The following is a 15,695-nucleotide window of genomic DNA, read 5'->3' on the forward strand; positions in this document are numbered from 1 at the left end:
CGCGTTTACGGAATGGGGATATACGGACAGTTTACCAGGAGCCCAAAGTGGATTCTATTATCTCTAACGCCAACTGGACCTTGTAAACCACACCACCACGATCATACCCTTCAAGCCTACTGCGGAGACGGGAGCGTTATTTTGACCGTGACTGCGAATGGTCAGCCAAGATCTGTGCCTTCATGTTTGACCAACAGCTGCGAGAACAGTGATCTTTTCCGTGTGCACTACAATGTCACAGAAAATACAGTCTGACAATATTTCCATCAGCGGCGGTGAAGGTGGGTGTTGTTATATCTGATATCTGAATACTAATTACAAAACATTGCCGCTGCTCCTTTGGGTGAGCGCTGTGTTGCTTGACACGTTCTACGGAAAGCAACTGATGATCACAGGTGTGCAGTTTAAAGGTGGCGCTAACACCAGCGACCACAACCACGAAATAAACGGACGGCAAGTTCCTCCCTGATCCTTGCTGTACGGACAAAGGATTGATGTCAGGCCTCGGGGTTCTCGTGTTCTCAAAAGACCGACATTGCTGCCGATTCTAGATGTAGGAGAATCCGGGCTTCGACGAGTCGGGCCGTAAGCCACATACTGAATTCAGACGGAAGCGATCCTGATGCTGATGGCAATTTTAGTTGCTCTTGTGAAGTCAAGAGAAGTCCCCTCGCGGCATCCGCGGCTTCGTGCTTAATAGAAGTAACTTCGGTGAACGGAGGGTCCAGGGTAAAGTTGCCAGATGCACGAAGCACGTGCTCCTTTTCCGGCAAGTCCATTTCGTCGATCTATGCGGACACAGCAGCTGCAGTCTCAACACAAAGTGTGCGGGGAGCGCTGAACGAAAGGCAAACATATGAGTTATGCCTTGCCTGGATTTGATTCCCCGCAAGTGAATTGGAACCTCGAAATAACCAGCCGATTGTCATAACAGTCTCTCCGAACTACACCACCAAAGAATTCGAAGAAAGACGAACCAAGTCCTTCTTTTATCGACCCACAACTGACTCATTAAGCATTCCATCATCCCCGTTAAAATTTGCGAACTCTAGAAGAAGGCGGATGCACTTCTGCTTGGGGGGCCATCGTGCGATTGATTAATAGTCTCCGCAAGGTCGTAAGTCCCCCGAGCCAGACGGAGGGAGCGTGTCGATTACTTCATATACTATGCATATGCGATGGCCATGATAACACGAGTGTTCGATTCCGACCTCTATCTGCCTGCATTATCATAACCTTCTTTCTGTTTATCTTCGCGCAACCGGTAGGCCGTCGATGAAAATCGCTGTCGTAGGGTCGGGCGTTTCTGGCTTAGCCGCGACATGGGTGCGCCTAATGCTATGATAGTTTCCGGAATGTGACGATTGACAACTGGGGCATGTTCCAGGCGTTAAACGAACATAGTCCTCATGAAGTTCACCTGTATGAAGCTGACGATCGTGCGGGAGGACATGCGAATACCGTCAGATACGTACCTCCAGGCAAATCAGACGATGACGCAGTTGATGTGGACACGTAGGTGTCCTTTTCACTTTAGTTGGTTGAATTCTAGTTAACCCTTTGTTGCCAGAGGATTCGTACGTGCTGGTCATCTCGCTTTCCCATATCCCGCGCTGTATGATTGATCTACCGTCATGCAAAGATCGTCTTCAATCCAACCACATACCCCAATTTCTTGCGATTTCTACAACGCACTCCCAAAATTCGCATTCTTCAAACTGAGATGACGTTCAGCGTCTGCAGGGACTGGGGCCTCTTTGAATGGGCTGGCAAAAATTTGGCGACCTTGTTCTGCCAGCCGTCACGTCTTCTGGATCCCGACATGTGGCGACTAGTCTACGATGTGCTTAGGTTCAACGCCTGTGCACGACGCCTCGTCTCTAGCAAGGCCCCTTCCGACGATCCAAATTTGTCGATAGGAGATTACCTCGATCGCGAAGGATACTCTCCATCTTTCAGGGACAATTATTTGATTGTATCGTCTATTTCTTTAACCAGAAAGAGATTTTTTACTGATAGTTTTGGAGCCTATGACAGCTGCGATTTGGAGTACGCCACCTGAGAAGTGCCTCATGAACTTCCCCGCTCGGACTTTAGTAACTATTTCACGTATACTCGGTCGAATTTTGACAGCCTTCACAAAATTTGCAGGTACAGTTTATGAGTAATCACCACCTGCTACAGGTTACAGGTAAACCGTCATGGCTTACTATCGAAGGTGGCAGGTAACGTAACGCAGTTTAACGATAGAGGCCATCGAATCTGACTTCATTTCCTAGTCGCAACTACGTTAATACGATATTGTCAAAACTTCCCAAGGAAAGGTTACACTTGTCCTCTCCTGTCACATCGATATGCAGAACATCCCAAGGCGAAGGCCATAACACCGTCCTTCTGAAGACGGGCAACGAGGAGGCTGTCACAGTGTACGACCGGGTTATTATGGCTTGTCATTCGGACGCATGCATGTCAATTCTGAAAGGCGGACGCGATCTTCGTGATGACGAGGAAGAGATCCTCAAGTGTTTCACATGGAACAAGAATGTCGTAGTGCTGCACAGTGACATTAATGTAGGTATTCCTGCGCCTTATATCACGTCTCGCCGTTCATTCTCCTCCAGTTGATGCCAAAAGCCAGGACTGCGTGGTCTTGCTGGAACTACCTCACGTTCTCCACTGGCAACTTCAAACGACGATGGTGGATATAAGGCTAACGTAGACAAAGTCGCCCTGTAAGTCATGATCCCCTTGTCAGTATTCTATTCTGAAATCCACTTTCCAGAACATGTAAGCCGATGGAATACCGCGTCATCATCTTCAATAATACTAATGAACGGCACCTCTGAGACTACATGAACGAATTGCAGCATCTGCCAGAGGATCTTCACTGCCCAGTGCTAGTTACCCTCAACCCACCAGCAGATCCAGACGTCACTAAGACCGCCGCACGATTCGCCTACAACCACCCCATCCTCGACACCAAGGTGCGTTTCGTTACGTCTTTATGCCCATTGCCCATACACCTACTTACTCACATTCCCCTTTTGTCAGGCGATCATCGCACAAAAGGTAATGCCGAATATCCAGGGGCGCGGCGGTGTTATGTTCGCGGGAGCGTGGCTTGGGTATGGATTTCATGAAGACGGGTTTACGTCTGGTTTGCGTGCCGTCACAGAGCATATCGATGGCGTTCAGCTTCCATTCGAGATAGCTTGTGCTGATCGCGAACCGTGTGCTGTCTTCGTTGCCCCGTTCTTCAAGTTATTGGAAGTTACTGGTATACGCGCTGTAGTCGGCACAGCTTTGAAATTGGTGCTCCTCCTTATCAGATCTATCGTGCAGTCATATCAAAATGTCTTTCATATACAGTGGTAACTTGGAGACGATATAAGTATCTATAGCTATACATCATGTTCAAAGCCATTAATGCTACATTGACGACAAGTTATGAGGTTATGGTATGACGAAAGCAATATTCGAATGATTTTAATGTCGCGACTAGGCGACCCAAAACGCATCGAGATAGAGATATATATATAATATTAGTCTTCAGACACGCGTCTCACAGGGGTGAGGCCGAATGTGACTTTCCCTCTCGACTCCGAGTCGTCAGTCGAAGGCGGTTCGACAGAACTGCCCTGGGCCGTCTGGTCAAGCATCGTCCGGGGAGTACTTGCACCATTCCAAGGCTCTTCGTCGACGAATCGGACCGACCGAGCAGGTGAGACATCACGCGAGTTATGTTCGCTGCTTTTCAGAGATTCCAATCGTCGATGTTGGATGGAGCGACGGGAAGTGTGCCCTGATCCCTGTCGGTGAGGCGCATGGCTTCTCCCACGCTGGTCATCATCATCCAACGGCACGTTCTCGCTCGGGTCAGTCGCTGAGGCGAACGGTGGGTCCTGTTCCAGAAGTTGCCTAGCATGGCTGGAGAACGTTCCGTCACCCGTTGATTGTCTTCGTCGATTGTTCCTCGCACTTCTCGCGGCAGCGGGATGGGTCGCGCCCTTCGTTTTCCATGACCTTAGACGCTTCCTGTGACCGCCAGGCAGTTCCCCAGATGAGTACGCAGGCCCATCGCCATCTCCGCTTTTGTCCGACGCCCATCCCTCTTCGTCTTCATCACCTTCGGCACATGCCCCGGTGTTTTCATCGCTCGAGCCACCAATGTGAAGAACTTCTCGGGTCTTTGATTCTAAGGCATGTATATCATGCTTAATGTTTTCTTCGACGTGTTCAGCTCCCCGGTGAATTTCTTCAGGCGCATGATGTAACCTGCGAAGATATGTGCGACCTGCATGCAGGGCGCCGGCTGCTCCTGCAGGGAACCGCGAATGCGTGACTCCCTCCGAGCGCTTGAACGCGTTATAAATAACCTCAACATCGACCTATAACGAAATCAACATCAGCAGCAGCAGCGTCAATCAACCCACGCACCTCTTCACCAGGACCACCTCGTCGCTCAATAATCTTATGCGGGCCTTCTTTCCATTCTGCAGTCGTATCCTTCCCATCAGGGGGTATCTCCTCCCTCATATCTTCCTCGTCCTTCGCCAGTGCAGCTTCTGCGCGCGTCTCCACACTGCTTCCCTCACCAATCTCTTCCACGTCGTCGGGACTCAGCGGCGACGCAGTGATCGTGCTTGCACGCTTGCTCTCAAGTGCCGACTTCTCATCCTCTGTCAACCCGCCCTCGCCACGCTCGAGTCCAGCGGGGTCACGGTTGATGATGACATCTTCCGCACGCGTGACGTGCCGCGTATGCGTTGCCCAATCCGGTGTGGCGGGTGTAGTGTGGCGGGACCACGTACGAGACACTGAATGCACGCGGCGGCCTAGGAGCGAGAACGGGATGGACAGACCGTGGATAGCGACGCTGCAGAGTACCATGAATGCGACGATTGGTTGAATGGTGGATGCCAGGTATTCAGACTGGTTGGCTGGAGGGTTGTTAGGTTTTGGAAGCTGCTGGGCTGCTACTGTGGAGATATACACAGCGCCTGAAATGGTAATATACTTCATATCGCAGGTTGGAGTGATCATGACAGAGACACTACGCACCAATGCCTATGGGCCCGAAATGACCACTGAAAACGGCTTCCCGGAAAGTCTTTACGTCGGGTATGAATCTATAGAGCCCAATCATTATTGGCAGCCTTTTTAAGGTCAACACTAAAATGGCAATAACGACGAGTCTCCACACGCTAAGTGAGAGGGTCTCGTTGCTGAAACTGTCAAACGGCATCCATGCGCCAACATAAACGAAGGCAGCGACGTTGAATAATAAGTCGATAACGGAACTGAACACTGATTCCTCAGTCTGGCGGTTGAAGAAACCGTCCCAAGCAAATGCCGTCCCGCAAGAGAACGCTGCCAGGAGGTCATCAGAACCTAGCATGGTCATGATACCGATGGTTAGCAAGGCCAAGGATATGTACTGTGCAACGTAGGACTGCCGGTCGACGAAGTCGTTGCGCTGGCAGAATATCATAAGGTGCCTGAAGCCCCATCCTAGCAAGGCGCCAAACACCACACCCAAGATAACTTGATCTGTCATAACGGAATCAGCTGAGGGACCGTCACTGAATTCATTGTCTTACAAAGCCAGAGTAGAAGGAACCAGTCTTCAATTGCACGACCTGTGCTGGAATCCAAGATGAGGTACAATGCGATATACAAGAAGGGATATGCTGCTCCGTCGTTGCAACCGCTTTCCGCTGCCAGGAGATGGCGAAGATGAGCAGGAACATGCTTGTCGGCATATTTGCCACCCACAACTGCAGCGGCAAGAATCGGATCGGTAGGGGTTAAACATGCAGCAACAGCAAGGCTCGACAAGAAGTTGAGATCAGGTATCAAAGCGTAAATCAAGCCTGCCGACACAAACCAACCCTGGTGATGCATTAGCAAATACGTCAAAGGACACACGTTTATGACGTTACCCACCCATGTCATGACAGGGAATAAAAGGAATAATAAACTTTTCCAGTGACGCTTCATATAAGCTTTTGGAAGCTCGACGCCAATGGCGAAGACTCCTATGGCAAGGACAACGCGAGTAAACTCGAGCGTAATTTCATTCACGGTATCCTCGGTCTGATTGTCACCCCAGCTACGAGGATCAAATATGCCGGCACCGTAAGGGCCTAAAAGAATAAGTTAAGGCAACGTGATTGGAAGACTGATCCGCTCTGAGCTCACCAATGATGACGCCGAAAAGAAATGCCCAGCATGCCTCGCCAATATAAAGCTATCGGGAGTAGATATAATGAGCATGAGGAGTGATATATACAACAAAATATGTTACCTTCTCTCGAATAAACAAAGAGAACATGCCAAACTACAATGAATAGCACGTTGAGACGCTGCAGAAGTGGAGAGAGTGGTACGCTGTACATACCACGACGACAAAACCTCCAAGACATGCATAGGCAATATGCGGTATGGTCAATGCAAGCTGAGATGATTAATGAGCGTTGCAGCAGTCGGGTGCGGGAATAAAGGCTTACCGGCCGGAATAGCATGACGTGCGGTGCCGAAGGAACAGTGTTAAACTGAAATTAAGGTAGACAATGCGTGCAGTTGGGCAGTAATCAGGCCCACTGGGGTCATAAAATGGGACGCGGTTTGTCGGTCACCGGGGTCGTTTGCGTGAGGAGAAGATAGACTGGCACTGGCAGTGTCCGTGGAGTTGCCGAGACTATGTATCCTGTTATGTCAGCCAATTAGCTTTGCCAAGTTTTTGAAAACCAAGGATACGAGTCGAGGTCCATAAACGCCATTCCACTTTTATACAGCAGCGCTTGGGATGCTGGCAGGTGACGGATGACTCGCAAGAACACATGTTCAACATTGACGTCCTTTATGATTTAATTTTCGGCTCAGCAACGGTTCAGGTCAATCTTTCCACCCCTCAACCCTTCAAATCTGACATCGACCTCGGTTGCCAGTTGATTCCTTGACTCTAGATCAAGCTCTAGACTACAATCATTTGCAACTCGATAACAATCACTGGAGCCACAGAACAAGCTTCTTGCACCCACGGACCGCTCAATCTTTATGGTATGTGTGCGGCGCAATTTTTTTTTCTCTCATGAACTTAACTTGAAGGTCCGAATGTTGTCCGAATGGACATTCATCTCCACCCCCGCCGCTTAAAGCACGCGATTGCGTTATGCACCCTACGTATAATTTGGGTAACATCGTTGCACGCTAGGCGGTTTTTTGTCAGTCGTGACCTCACGAATCCCCTGACGTGGAGTATCCTGTCGATAGCCGTCGCATCGTGGTATATAGTGAGTTTGGTCTCTCGAGGCGTTAGGACATCCATACTTCTCCGATGGGCCAGCCGTATCGCACATTTTGCACCACCAGCGTGCCCGCCGCAGGGTGCCACGAACCCTCCTATGATTGGCAGGGGGAAATGTCTTCGGAAATTCAAGATTTGCAGCTCGCTCGGTATTTCAAGTTTGGCCTATCTTCGATCGCGTGTATTTCGGGCTTTCGGAGGTGTCCGTATATCCCTGCACAAGTATAGGGCAACCCGCATAGCCAAGTACGCCGCATCAGCTAGCCCGACGTCAAGCTCGTCTATCCCTGACTCAGGGACCATCTTACTCACTCACCCCTATAGTTACCGTTTATCCACACAGAGCTAAATTTCGCGCCTGGTCGTGAGGCAGTTCAAGGATTCGCCCTGGCCCGAGTTTTTATGTAAACCGATCTGGCGTCTAGGTGCGTGTTCTTTCGGTGTGTTATCTCGATAATTACCGGCGGCCGGCAGTACTTTCCAACGTGGTTGACTGCGTATTTTTTGTATGAATATGGGGTTCATCACGAAGACGCCGGGCGGCAGAAGCAGCGGAAAGCTTATCATTGACTTATCGGTGGAGCAAATGCCTTATGTCGCATACCACCAAGTGTTCCGCTCCAAAAATTACTATCACCACACCATATCGACCGCGGGCGAGTTTCATTTAGAGTCGCCTGCACCATATACGCGCTGATCCGTTTGCACATCATTGTAGAATCATTGAAAAAGGGGTCAGCCCTACTGCGGCATCGTTTCGCGCATGCATGCGAGATGTCATCAATGTTGTCATCATCCCAGGTAGGGATTTCTGCCGCTGGTGCCCTCCACTCATGTACACGCCATAGCGTGAACCACTCATTCTCCAGAGTTCTTTGTTACACTGTTCCTCATGTCTTGAGCAATTCTCGTGGTGATGGGAATACGCCATTGGGTCAAGGTCGTATCGCTCAATGAAATATGAGGTCTGGAATCGGCGCCTGCATCGTTCACGACTACTTTGGAGATCTGAGCTCAAGAAACAGGAGGCATCCGCGGATGTCAAATCCAACACGCCTTCTGACCCACCATCTTCGTCGCACGTCTGAGCGGCGCCGCTGTGATTTGCGGTAAGTCAACAACCACTGTAATTCTGCGCAGTACACTCTGAGAGTGCAAAGAGTGTGACGAATACGTCAGCTCAGTTGGGGTGTATGCAATTGTAATGGTATCCAGAATGCGTGGAGAAATCCATCAAAGTGTTCGATCTGAATATGGGTTTAGGGAACAGCTTGCTCCGTAACCCCAAAGATCGCAAAATGAGAAAGCTCATTTAACAATCCAGAATCAAACAAATACTCAAACTACCACAACGAGCGATGTCAGTCTTTCTCTTCAAGGCAATGTTTTGCCTTGAAGAAAAAGGAAGATGTCTCATTTCTTCATATTTCGTTTTGACATACTCTTCTCGCTCCGGACCCTGCCCTGTTTCCGAGGCGCAACAGTGGCCTTCTTCGTAGTGCCCGTCTTCCTCGCTCGTTCCCTCTCCTTCTCCTTGCCACGTACAGGCACGCCCTGCTTTACAAGCGTCATCCTCGCTTTCTTCTTTGCCATTCTCCGCGCTAGCCGGTCAGCGTCCGCCGCCTTTATCTGTTTCCGCTCCTCTTTGGAGAGGGTCGCCAGTTTGTCACCGAGAGAAGGATCACCCTTTGGTACGTTGATGGGTGAGGCCGCACCTGCGGCATTACCGGTACTTGCAGTCTTCGAAGCAGCGGCTTTGTCAGTCACTGAGCCCTTAGGGAGCATTTTGCAGCGTTGAACGCGTAGTTTGCGCTTTGCAAACTTGAGTTTGGACTCTTCCATTGCGAGAACTTCGTCCACGCAAACGCGATCCTTGAACAAATCCTCAGAATGTCACCCACAGGTAATAATTGAAGACCAACCGTAAATTGCACATACGCGAAGCCCTTCCCGAGCTGTGTCTCCTTATCCCGCACGATTCTCACTCGTGAGACCCAATGGTCAGGTGCATCTGAAGTGTGACTAGGAGACCCACGTTCGGCAGTGATGAGAGTTTCGAAGAACATGCGTAGATCTTCCTCTTTGCTCGCAAAGTCAAGGTTACCTATGAAAACCGATGACTTAGGGTCTCCCGCGAAAGTGCCTAAGAGAGCGGCTTGCTTTCCAATGCTGTCCGCAGGCCTGCCTAAAGAATCCACACGGATCGTGCGGTCCATGAAAACGGTCCCATTGCACTTCTCGACAGCGAGACGTGCTGCTTCGTGTGGGTCCATGACTGGTGGAGGGGGAGGCAAATTCGAAGGCCGCTCTTTCGCAGGAGGGGCATATGCGAAGACAACGTATGCATTGACCGAATCGGCGCTGGGATGAAGTTCATGATTGATGAACGCAACCTTTTTTTTCTGACTTGGAGTAAGAAACTTCTTCTCGTCTTTCTTTGGTTCGTCTGCTGTGGGATTAGTTTTCCGCCATGACGATGCTCGATCTCGATCGTGCTGCCGCGGGACGATCTTTTCTTTCCCGTCATCATCGGGAAGTTTGCTGGTGGGGTTTTGGAATGCGACAGAGCGGAATCGTGTAGATTCGATTTTTGCGGTGGGAACCAGCGATATAATGTGCCTATGGAGCTGTTTTTGCAAAGGCTGTCACATATTCAGTACTCATGCCATGATTGATTAGGATTCGAATCCTCACCCGCTTCTGAGCAACTTCGGACGAGAGATTGCCCACGAAGATCGTCCGCAAGTTACGCTGTTCCTCGGATTCGTCTGGTGGTGCGTATTTCTCCTTGCGCGCGGGCGTGCGTTGATTGGACTTTGCACCGCTACTGAGCAGCGACTCGTGGACGAGCGTAGATGGACCGCTCTCCCCCTCGGAATCCGAATTGTCAACAGGATCAGCCCCTCGGAGTTCGACAATGCTGTTTTCCACGGCTGAAATTGCCTTCGTTTCTTGAACTTTTAATTTTTTCTTCTCAACCTTTTCTCCCTTTTTATCCCGCTGCTTGTCGCGTTTTGGAGGAGGGGAATCGGGTTGTTGAGATTCTTTGGGTGCGGACTTGTGCTTTTTCGAACCATGCTTCTGCCCGTCTCCCTCTGATTTACGCTTTTTGTCATTGGATGCTGCAGGACTGCCATCATCTTGGACCTACTAGATAATTCAATGTAGACCACCACAAAAAGTATGAAAGACGCACTTGAGTCTGAAAAAGGGCATCCAGTTCCGTATCGATAGCTTTTTGCTTGCTCGTAGCTTTCCCTCCTAGTAGGAATGATGAGAGACTCATGATTGCGTACACGATGGAAGATGCTCAATTTGTTGAGACGTTCGGGTTGTAGCAGGTCACGGCTGACTCCGAAGTGTTGGAGGTCCTGGAGGAGTGGCCGGAGTCCTGTCAATGGGAGCCGTCTTCGCTAGCCATCTTGAATATCTTGATCAAGTTGATCCACACATGCATCAGCCTCCCACTTGTACATGCATCGATCCTGAGTCTTGTGCCGGTCCAACGTGATTCTGGGAAGAAAATCACACCAGACTGGCAGATCAGAGGACTACTATAAAGAACTAGTCCCAGCTGCTGCCTGCCGGGGCGGAGTCTTGGGAGTGCGACATGACCTTGTCCAGGTGCTCCCTCCTTTTCTCAAATTTCGTTGGTCACTAATATTTCCTCACAGCCTCATATTTTCTCTTTTGCATTGAGAATACAATATCTGGCCTACTCAGACTTATTGTAAAAGCCTCCAGTGCATGTGATATATCTCTGTGTGCGATCATCACTTAGCTCGCAGGCATTGATATATCATTCTGCCGGCATGGTTGTGCTTTGGTAAGTGCAGCGACTACTATATGGTATATATTGCCGCGACGTAGTATCTGGGTAACATCTGATTTCTATATCATAATAGAATCTACGGTTCAAGCATGTTGCACAGTCGCAGCACCTAGGTCTCCAAAGTCGGGCTCTGCGGTGTTTGATACCAAGCCTCTGCTTATCGTTACATATCAGGTTAGATGCGGAGGGCTCTCGTAGCAAATGTGCGGCAAAACGCAAACACCACTCTCTTTGAACTCTCGTGTATGAAGAATGGCGATGCTGACAACACCCTGAAGGTCGGTCCTAGGTCGTTGGCCTCAGCTGCAACGCTGAAGCAGCTTGACTTAGTTTGGGAGCTTCAACAGATGACGGCCAGATCCACAGTTCGTTTATCTCGTTCGCTGAAGTAAGAGTGCTCTAACCTCATTGTCAAGTCTGCCTTTCCTTACTCACCAGCTCTGAAGCTTTTGTCAAACCGTGGACTCAACTCAAGTCACTCACAGTTTACAATGGCAAAGGCGTTCTACATCACCAATATATCGAACTGGGACGTCCAAATACCTGGTACAACGTTTCTGTAGTGACGGATGGCGGTTAAACATACGAGGGTCTGGTTTCAGGCACTCTCGCTGCTACTTCCAAGGAGGATAGTCTGATTACGGTTGTACAGGCGCGAGTGAAGTAACGCGCACCAACCAAAGGTTGCTTCAAATCAGTAGTACTTCCCCCGTGCTAAGGATATTACTCTTCCTGTCAGAGCCCTTTCTTGACGAGTTTTCATCGGCGATTGAGGCTCGACTATCGTACCTCAGTAAATCGGTGGGCTGCGTATCTGGTTTAAATTTAGGCGACGACATCTTGCAATAGGACGAGGTTGATAGCAAATCTTGAGCATTTCAACTATTCCAAAATGGACGGCTATGGAGTTTCGCAGACGCGGATGCATATTCATCAACAGGGTCCTATACATATCAGGTATGCTTCTTATTCATATCGATTGATGGACTTTACCTGCCAATCCAGGACGATCGTACCCGATGTACATAGTCTATCGAAGGGTTTCACCGTCAGGCTCCACAATATGCAATACGTCCGCATTGGTAGCGCGATGACGGGGTACGGTTCTCTCATATCGATCGACCTCAGGCCAGATTGAAGGGTGTTGCATCCAGGCTCACGAAGACGGGTATCACCGTGTCTGGGCAGACATGTGCTGTGTCGATAAGAGCAGCAACCCCGAACTTCCTGAAGCGATCAACTCGATGGGCATGTGGCAGCAGAAGGCAAAAACTTGTTACCCATATCTGGACGATCTGTCCGGATGTGACCCTAGATACAGAGCGCTCTAGCTTTGCTGACGGCGAGTGGGAGGAAATAGGAAGAAAATCTAGCTTCGCTCCCTTGATTGAACATCTCGCGGGGATCAAATGTCTTGTGCTACTTTCGAACCACCAAGGAGAGACCCATCATAGCAAGAGGAATGTTCCTGGCTGCGTGCACTCGGACGACCATTGACGGGGGTAGGTTATCTCCTTGGTTTGTTTGGGGTATACTTGCCTACGATATACGGAGGGAGGGAATACCCTCGTCAGTATTCAGATCGAAATCATGAAGAGCTCCAATGGCCAAAACATTTTCGCGTGGAAATCTCCTCGAGGATACAAAGCTAGTCCACTTACCCCTTCCCGGACGGGACTTTGCATGGTCCTACGACACCGCCAGCATTCCCTCAGAATCATTCGTAAAGCTTTTGCAAGCTCCATTCCACTCGTCGGACACCAGCATTCAGTGATGAATCTTGGGGTGTATATTCACCCACCTATCAAGCGTGCTGGTTAGGTGCTCCTAGCGGCGACCAATAATCAGACCTCCTTTCTTGGCTGCAGAGCAATTAACTCGAGCGTCATAAGTAAGATTTGTCATACTCACCATCATGCTTCGCCTTCTGCTTGTCTATGAAGTCCAACTAGAGTGATAGTTCACGTTATGGGTTGCATAGATGATGGAGCAAGATGGCACGTACACCCTTCGTCTCCACTGAAGTCTGATACTATTATCAAAGGTCTCTTAGCTGCTGCCATCAATGGGCACCAAACGCAGTCCAATTTGCTTGCGCCTTCATCCAGTCGTATCTCGCGACACAACCCTGCTTTCTCGATGACGCGGTAGATGTATCATCCGGCTTTGCATTCTAAGAACTTTAAGTTCAAGAAGAGGGCCCATCACTGATACTCGATGTAGGCGCGACCTTATCCCTCGCGAACTTCTTAAATTTCTTTTCTTTGCCAAAACCGATGGGGTGGAAACGGATTTGCTACGGTCGGTCTATAGCCTGGATTTCAATCACAATACTAATGTCAGTGAGCTGCACATCTAGTTACATTTAGGTCATGATGTCTCGCAATAGGGCGAGGCCGATAACGAATCTTGATCGTCTCAACTATTCCAAATCGGCAGTGGCGGAGCCTCCCAGACGCCCATGAATATTCAACCAACACAGTCCTGATTGACGGCCATCTGAAGACCATACATATCAGGTATACTTCTGATTCATATCGATTGACGCTGGCCTGCCAATCCGGGACGACCCTACACTACGCACGTAGTCTATGCCTCCCCTCAACCCAGCTTGGCGATCGATAAATAGTTTCACCGCGGCGGAACGCTCAGCAAGGTCACTTTCCAAGTCACTCCGACTGACGTGGGTGAGTGTGTTCTGCTGGAATGTACATCGATGGTTGATGCTCAAACTCAGCAGGTTGATCCCTCATCGAACGTGTGACGCCGACCTGGATTCTGATTTCTAATTTGACTCTAGGCGCGCATAAGTAAGTAGTCCCTTGTATGTTCTAGTCTTTTGAGTCGTCTCACGTTGTCAACGAGACAGCATGCGGTTATTGAACACGGAGACCAGAAAACTCGAAGAGTTTCTAGGTCAGGTCCCACAATATGCAATACTCTCGCATCGATGGCGTGATGGCGAGGTACAGTTCTCTGATATCGACCAGCCTCACGCCCGCAATATGCGAGGCTATTCCAAGATTGAAGGTTGTTGTATCCAGGCTCACGAAGACGGGTATCGCTATGTCTGGATAGACACTTGCTGCATCAATAAGAGCAGCAGCTCCGAACTCTCTGAAGCCATCAACTCGATGTATATGTGGTACAAGAAGGCCCAAATCTGCTACACATACCTAGACGACGTGTCCAGGTTGGATACTCTGGATACAGAGGACTCTACCTTCGCTAAGAGCGCGTGGTTCAAAAGAGGGTGGACTCTCCAAGAGCTCATTGCCCCCAGCAATGTCATCTTTTTTTCGCGCGAGTGGGAGGAAATAGGAAGTAAATCTAGCTTGGCTCACTTGATCGAGCGCATCACGGGGATCGAACGTCCTGTCCTGCTGACGAACCACCCGGGGGAAATCAGTGTAGCAAAAAGGATGTCCTGGGCTGCGCACAGGGAGACGACCCGAGTAGAGGATAGGGCATATTCGCTCCTTGGTTTGTTTGGGGTATACATGCCTACGATATATGGGGAGGGGGAAAATGCATTCGTCAAACTTCAGATCGAAATCATGAAGAGCTCCAACGACCAAAGCATTTTCGCATGGAAATCTCCCCATGGATACAAAACTGGTTTACTCGCTTCCTCCCCGGATTATTTCGCATCGTCCTTCGACATCGCTAGGATTCCCTCGAATTCGTTCGTAAAGCTTTTTCCAAGTGCTGCACCATCCGTCAGACACCAGTATTCAGTGACGAATCGTGGGGTGAATATTCACCTACCTATCAAGCCTACTGCATCAGCAAAACACTTTTTTTCCCACCACCAAAAAATGGCTGGCCACAGCTTGGTCCCTTCTGTACAGAGCTGTACAGAGCCCACAGAGGCAAAGTGATTTGCTGATGTGGAGACCACTATCATGCGTCTCTCAGCTGCTACCATCAACAAACACCGAACGCCCCAATTGGCTTACGCCTCCAACCAGTCGAAGGTCAACCGGACCAACCGGACCAGTATCTTAGGACGTACTCCGACAGGCTTGATGACGCACTGGATGTATCATCAGGCTTCACCTTCAAAGAACTTTACGTTCAAGAAGATGACCCGTCCCTATTCATGATACTCGATGCTAGGCGCGACCCTATCCCCAATGAATATAACTTCTTCGTAAAAACCGATGGGGTGGTAGCAAACGGATTTGCTATGGTCGGATATGCGCCGGTTGAGTGGTGGCAGGAGGAGGAAAGTAGGCTTATCCTGAGGATGGACAGCAGTGGAAATTTTGGCACGGTACTCTACCGTCACACAATCACCGGCGAGGGTTTTGCGGTATCGCTCGGTATGCATAATTATCACGTCTGGTCGTACATTGTCACGGCTACGGACAGTGAGACGGCTGACAGCGTTCACGCGTCTTACGAATATCACGATGGCCTTGGAGAAAGAGACGGCGCTCGATGGAGAAGTCTGGACTGGTTCACTGAGGAGTTGAGCATGGGGAGGGCAGCTGTGAAGATCAGGAAGGGGGGGGGAAATACTGTTCTGAAAAGCCTGGTGGATACTCTGTG

General features: G+C 49.7%; 4 protein-coding genes across 4 annotated transcripts; 2 read left to right on the top strand and 2 right to left on the bottom strand.

The window, feature by feature from the left end:
* Positions 1-1,275: 1,275 nt before the first annotated feature.
* On the top strand, positions 1,276-3,375 carry EDB91DRAFT_1238748 (uncharacterized protein; the record flags this gene model as incomplete). The annotated part of the gene is made up of 10 exons (XM_041321763.1): positions 1,276-1,326; positions 1,388-1,507; positions 1,643-1,980; positions 2,003-2,096; positions 2,152-2,225; positions 2,280-2,571; positions 2,622-2,668; positions 2,783-2,787; positions 2,848-2,984; positions 3,052-3,375. 10 exons carry the CDS (start codon positions 1,276-1,278, stop codon positions 3,373-3,375), a joined length of 1,482 nt encoding a protein of 493 aa, XP_041173884.1.
* Positions 3,342-6,721, bottom strand: EDB91DRAFT_1151675 (Sodium/hydrogen exchanger family-domain-containing protein). Its single transcript, XM_041319445.1, has 9 exons — positions 6,510-6,721; positions 6,401-6,457; positions 6,308-6,340; positions 6,202-6,250; positions 5,947-6,146; positions 5,601-5,892; positions 5,062-5,550; positions 4,438-5,000; positions 3,342-4,388 (listed from the first exon to the last, which is right to left on the bottom strand). Exons 1-9 carry the CDS (start codon positions 6,522-6,524, stop codon positions 3,543-3,545), a joined length of 2,544 nt encoding a protein of 847 aa, XP_041173885.1. The 5' UTR covers positions 6,525-6,721; the 3' UTR covers positions 3,342-3,542.
* Positions 6,722-8,364: 1,643 nt separating this feature from the next.
* Positions 8,365-10,682, bottom strand: EDB91DRAFT_672649 (uncharacterized protein). The gene is made up of 4 exons (XM_041328045.1): positions 10,506-10,682; positions 10,004-10,456; positions 9,232-9,951; positions 8,365-9,181 (listed from the first exon to the last, which is right to left on the bottom strand). The coding sequence occupies exons 1-4, from the start codon at positions 10,593-10,595 to the stop codon at positions 8,723-8,725; spliced, it is 1,722 nt and encodes a 573-aa protein (XP_041173886.1). The 5' UTR covers positions 10,596-10,682; the 3' UTR covers positions 8,365-8,722.
* Positions 10,683-13,598: 2,916 nt separating this feature from the next.
* EDB91DRAFT_673042 (heterokaryon incompatibility protein-domain-containing protein) lies at positions 13,599-15,133 on the top strand. The gene is made up of 3 exons (XM_041328046.1): positions 13,599-13,828; positions 13,882-13,951; positions 14,007-15,133. Exon 3 carries the CDS (start codon positions 14,012-14,014, stop codon positions 15,020-15,022), a length of 1,011 nt encoding a protein of 336 aa, XP_041173887.1. The 5' UTR covers positions 13,599-13,828; positions 13,882-13,951; positions 14,007-14,011; the 3' UTR covers positions 15,023-15,133.
* Positions 15,134-15,695: the final 562 nt, after the last annotated feature.

The sequence above is a fragment of the Suillus paluster genome, assembly GCF_016628075.1.
Source record: "Suillus paluster strain FC165 chromosome Unknown EDB91scaffold_58, whole genome shotgun sequence".
Lineage (NCBI taxonomy): Eukaryota > Fungi > Basidiomycota > Agaricomycetes > Boletales > Suillaceae > Suillus > Suillus paluster.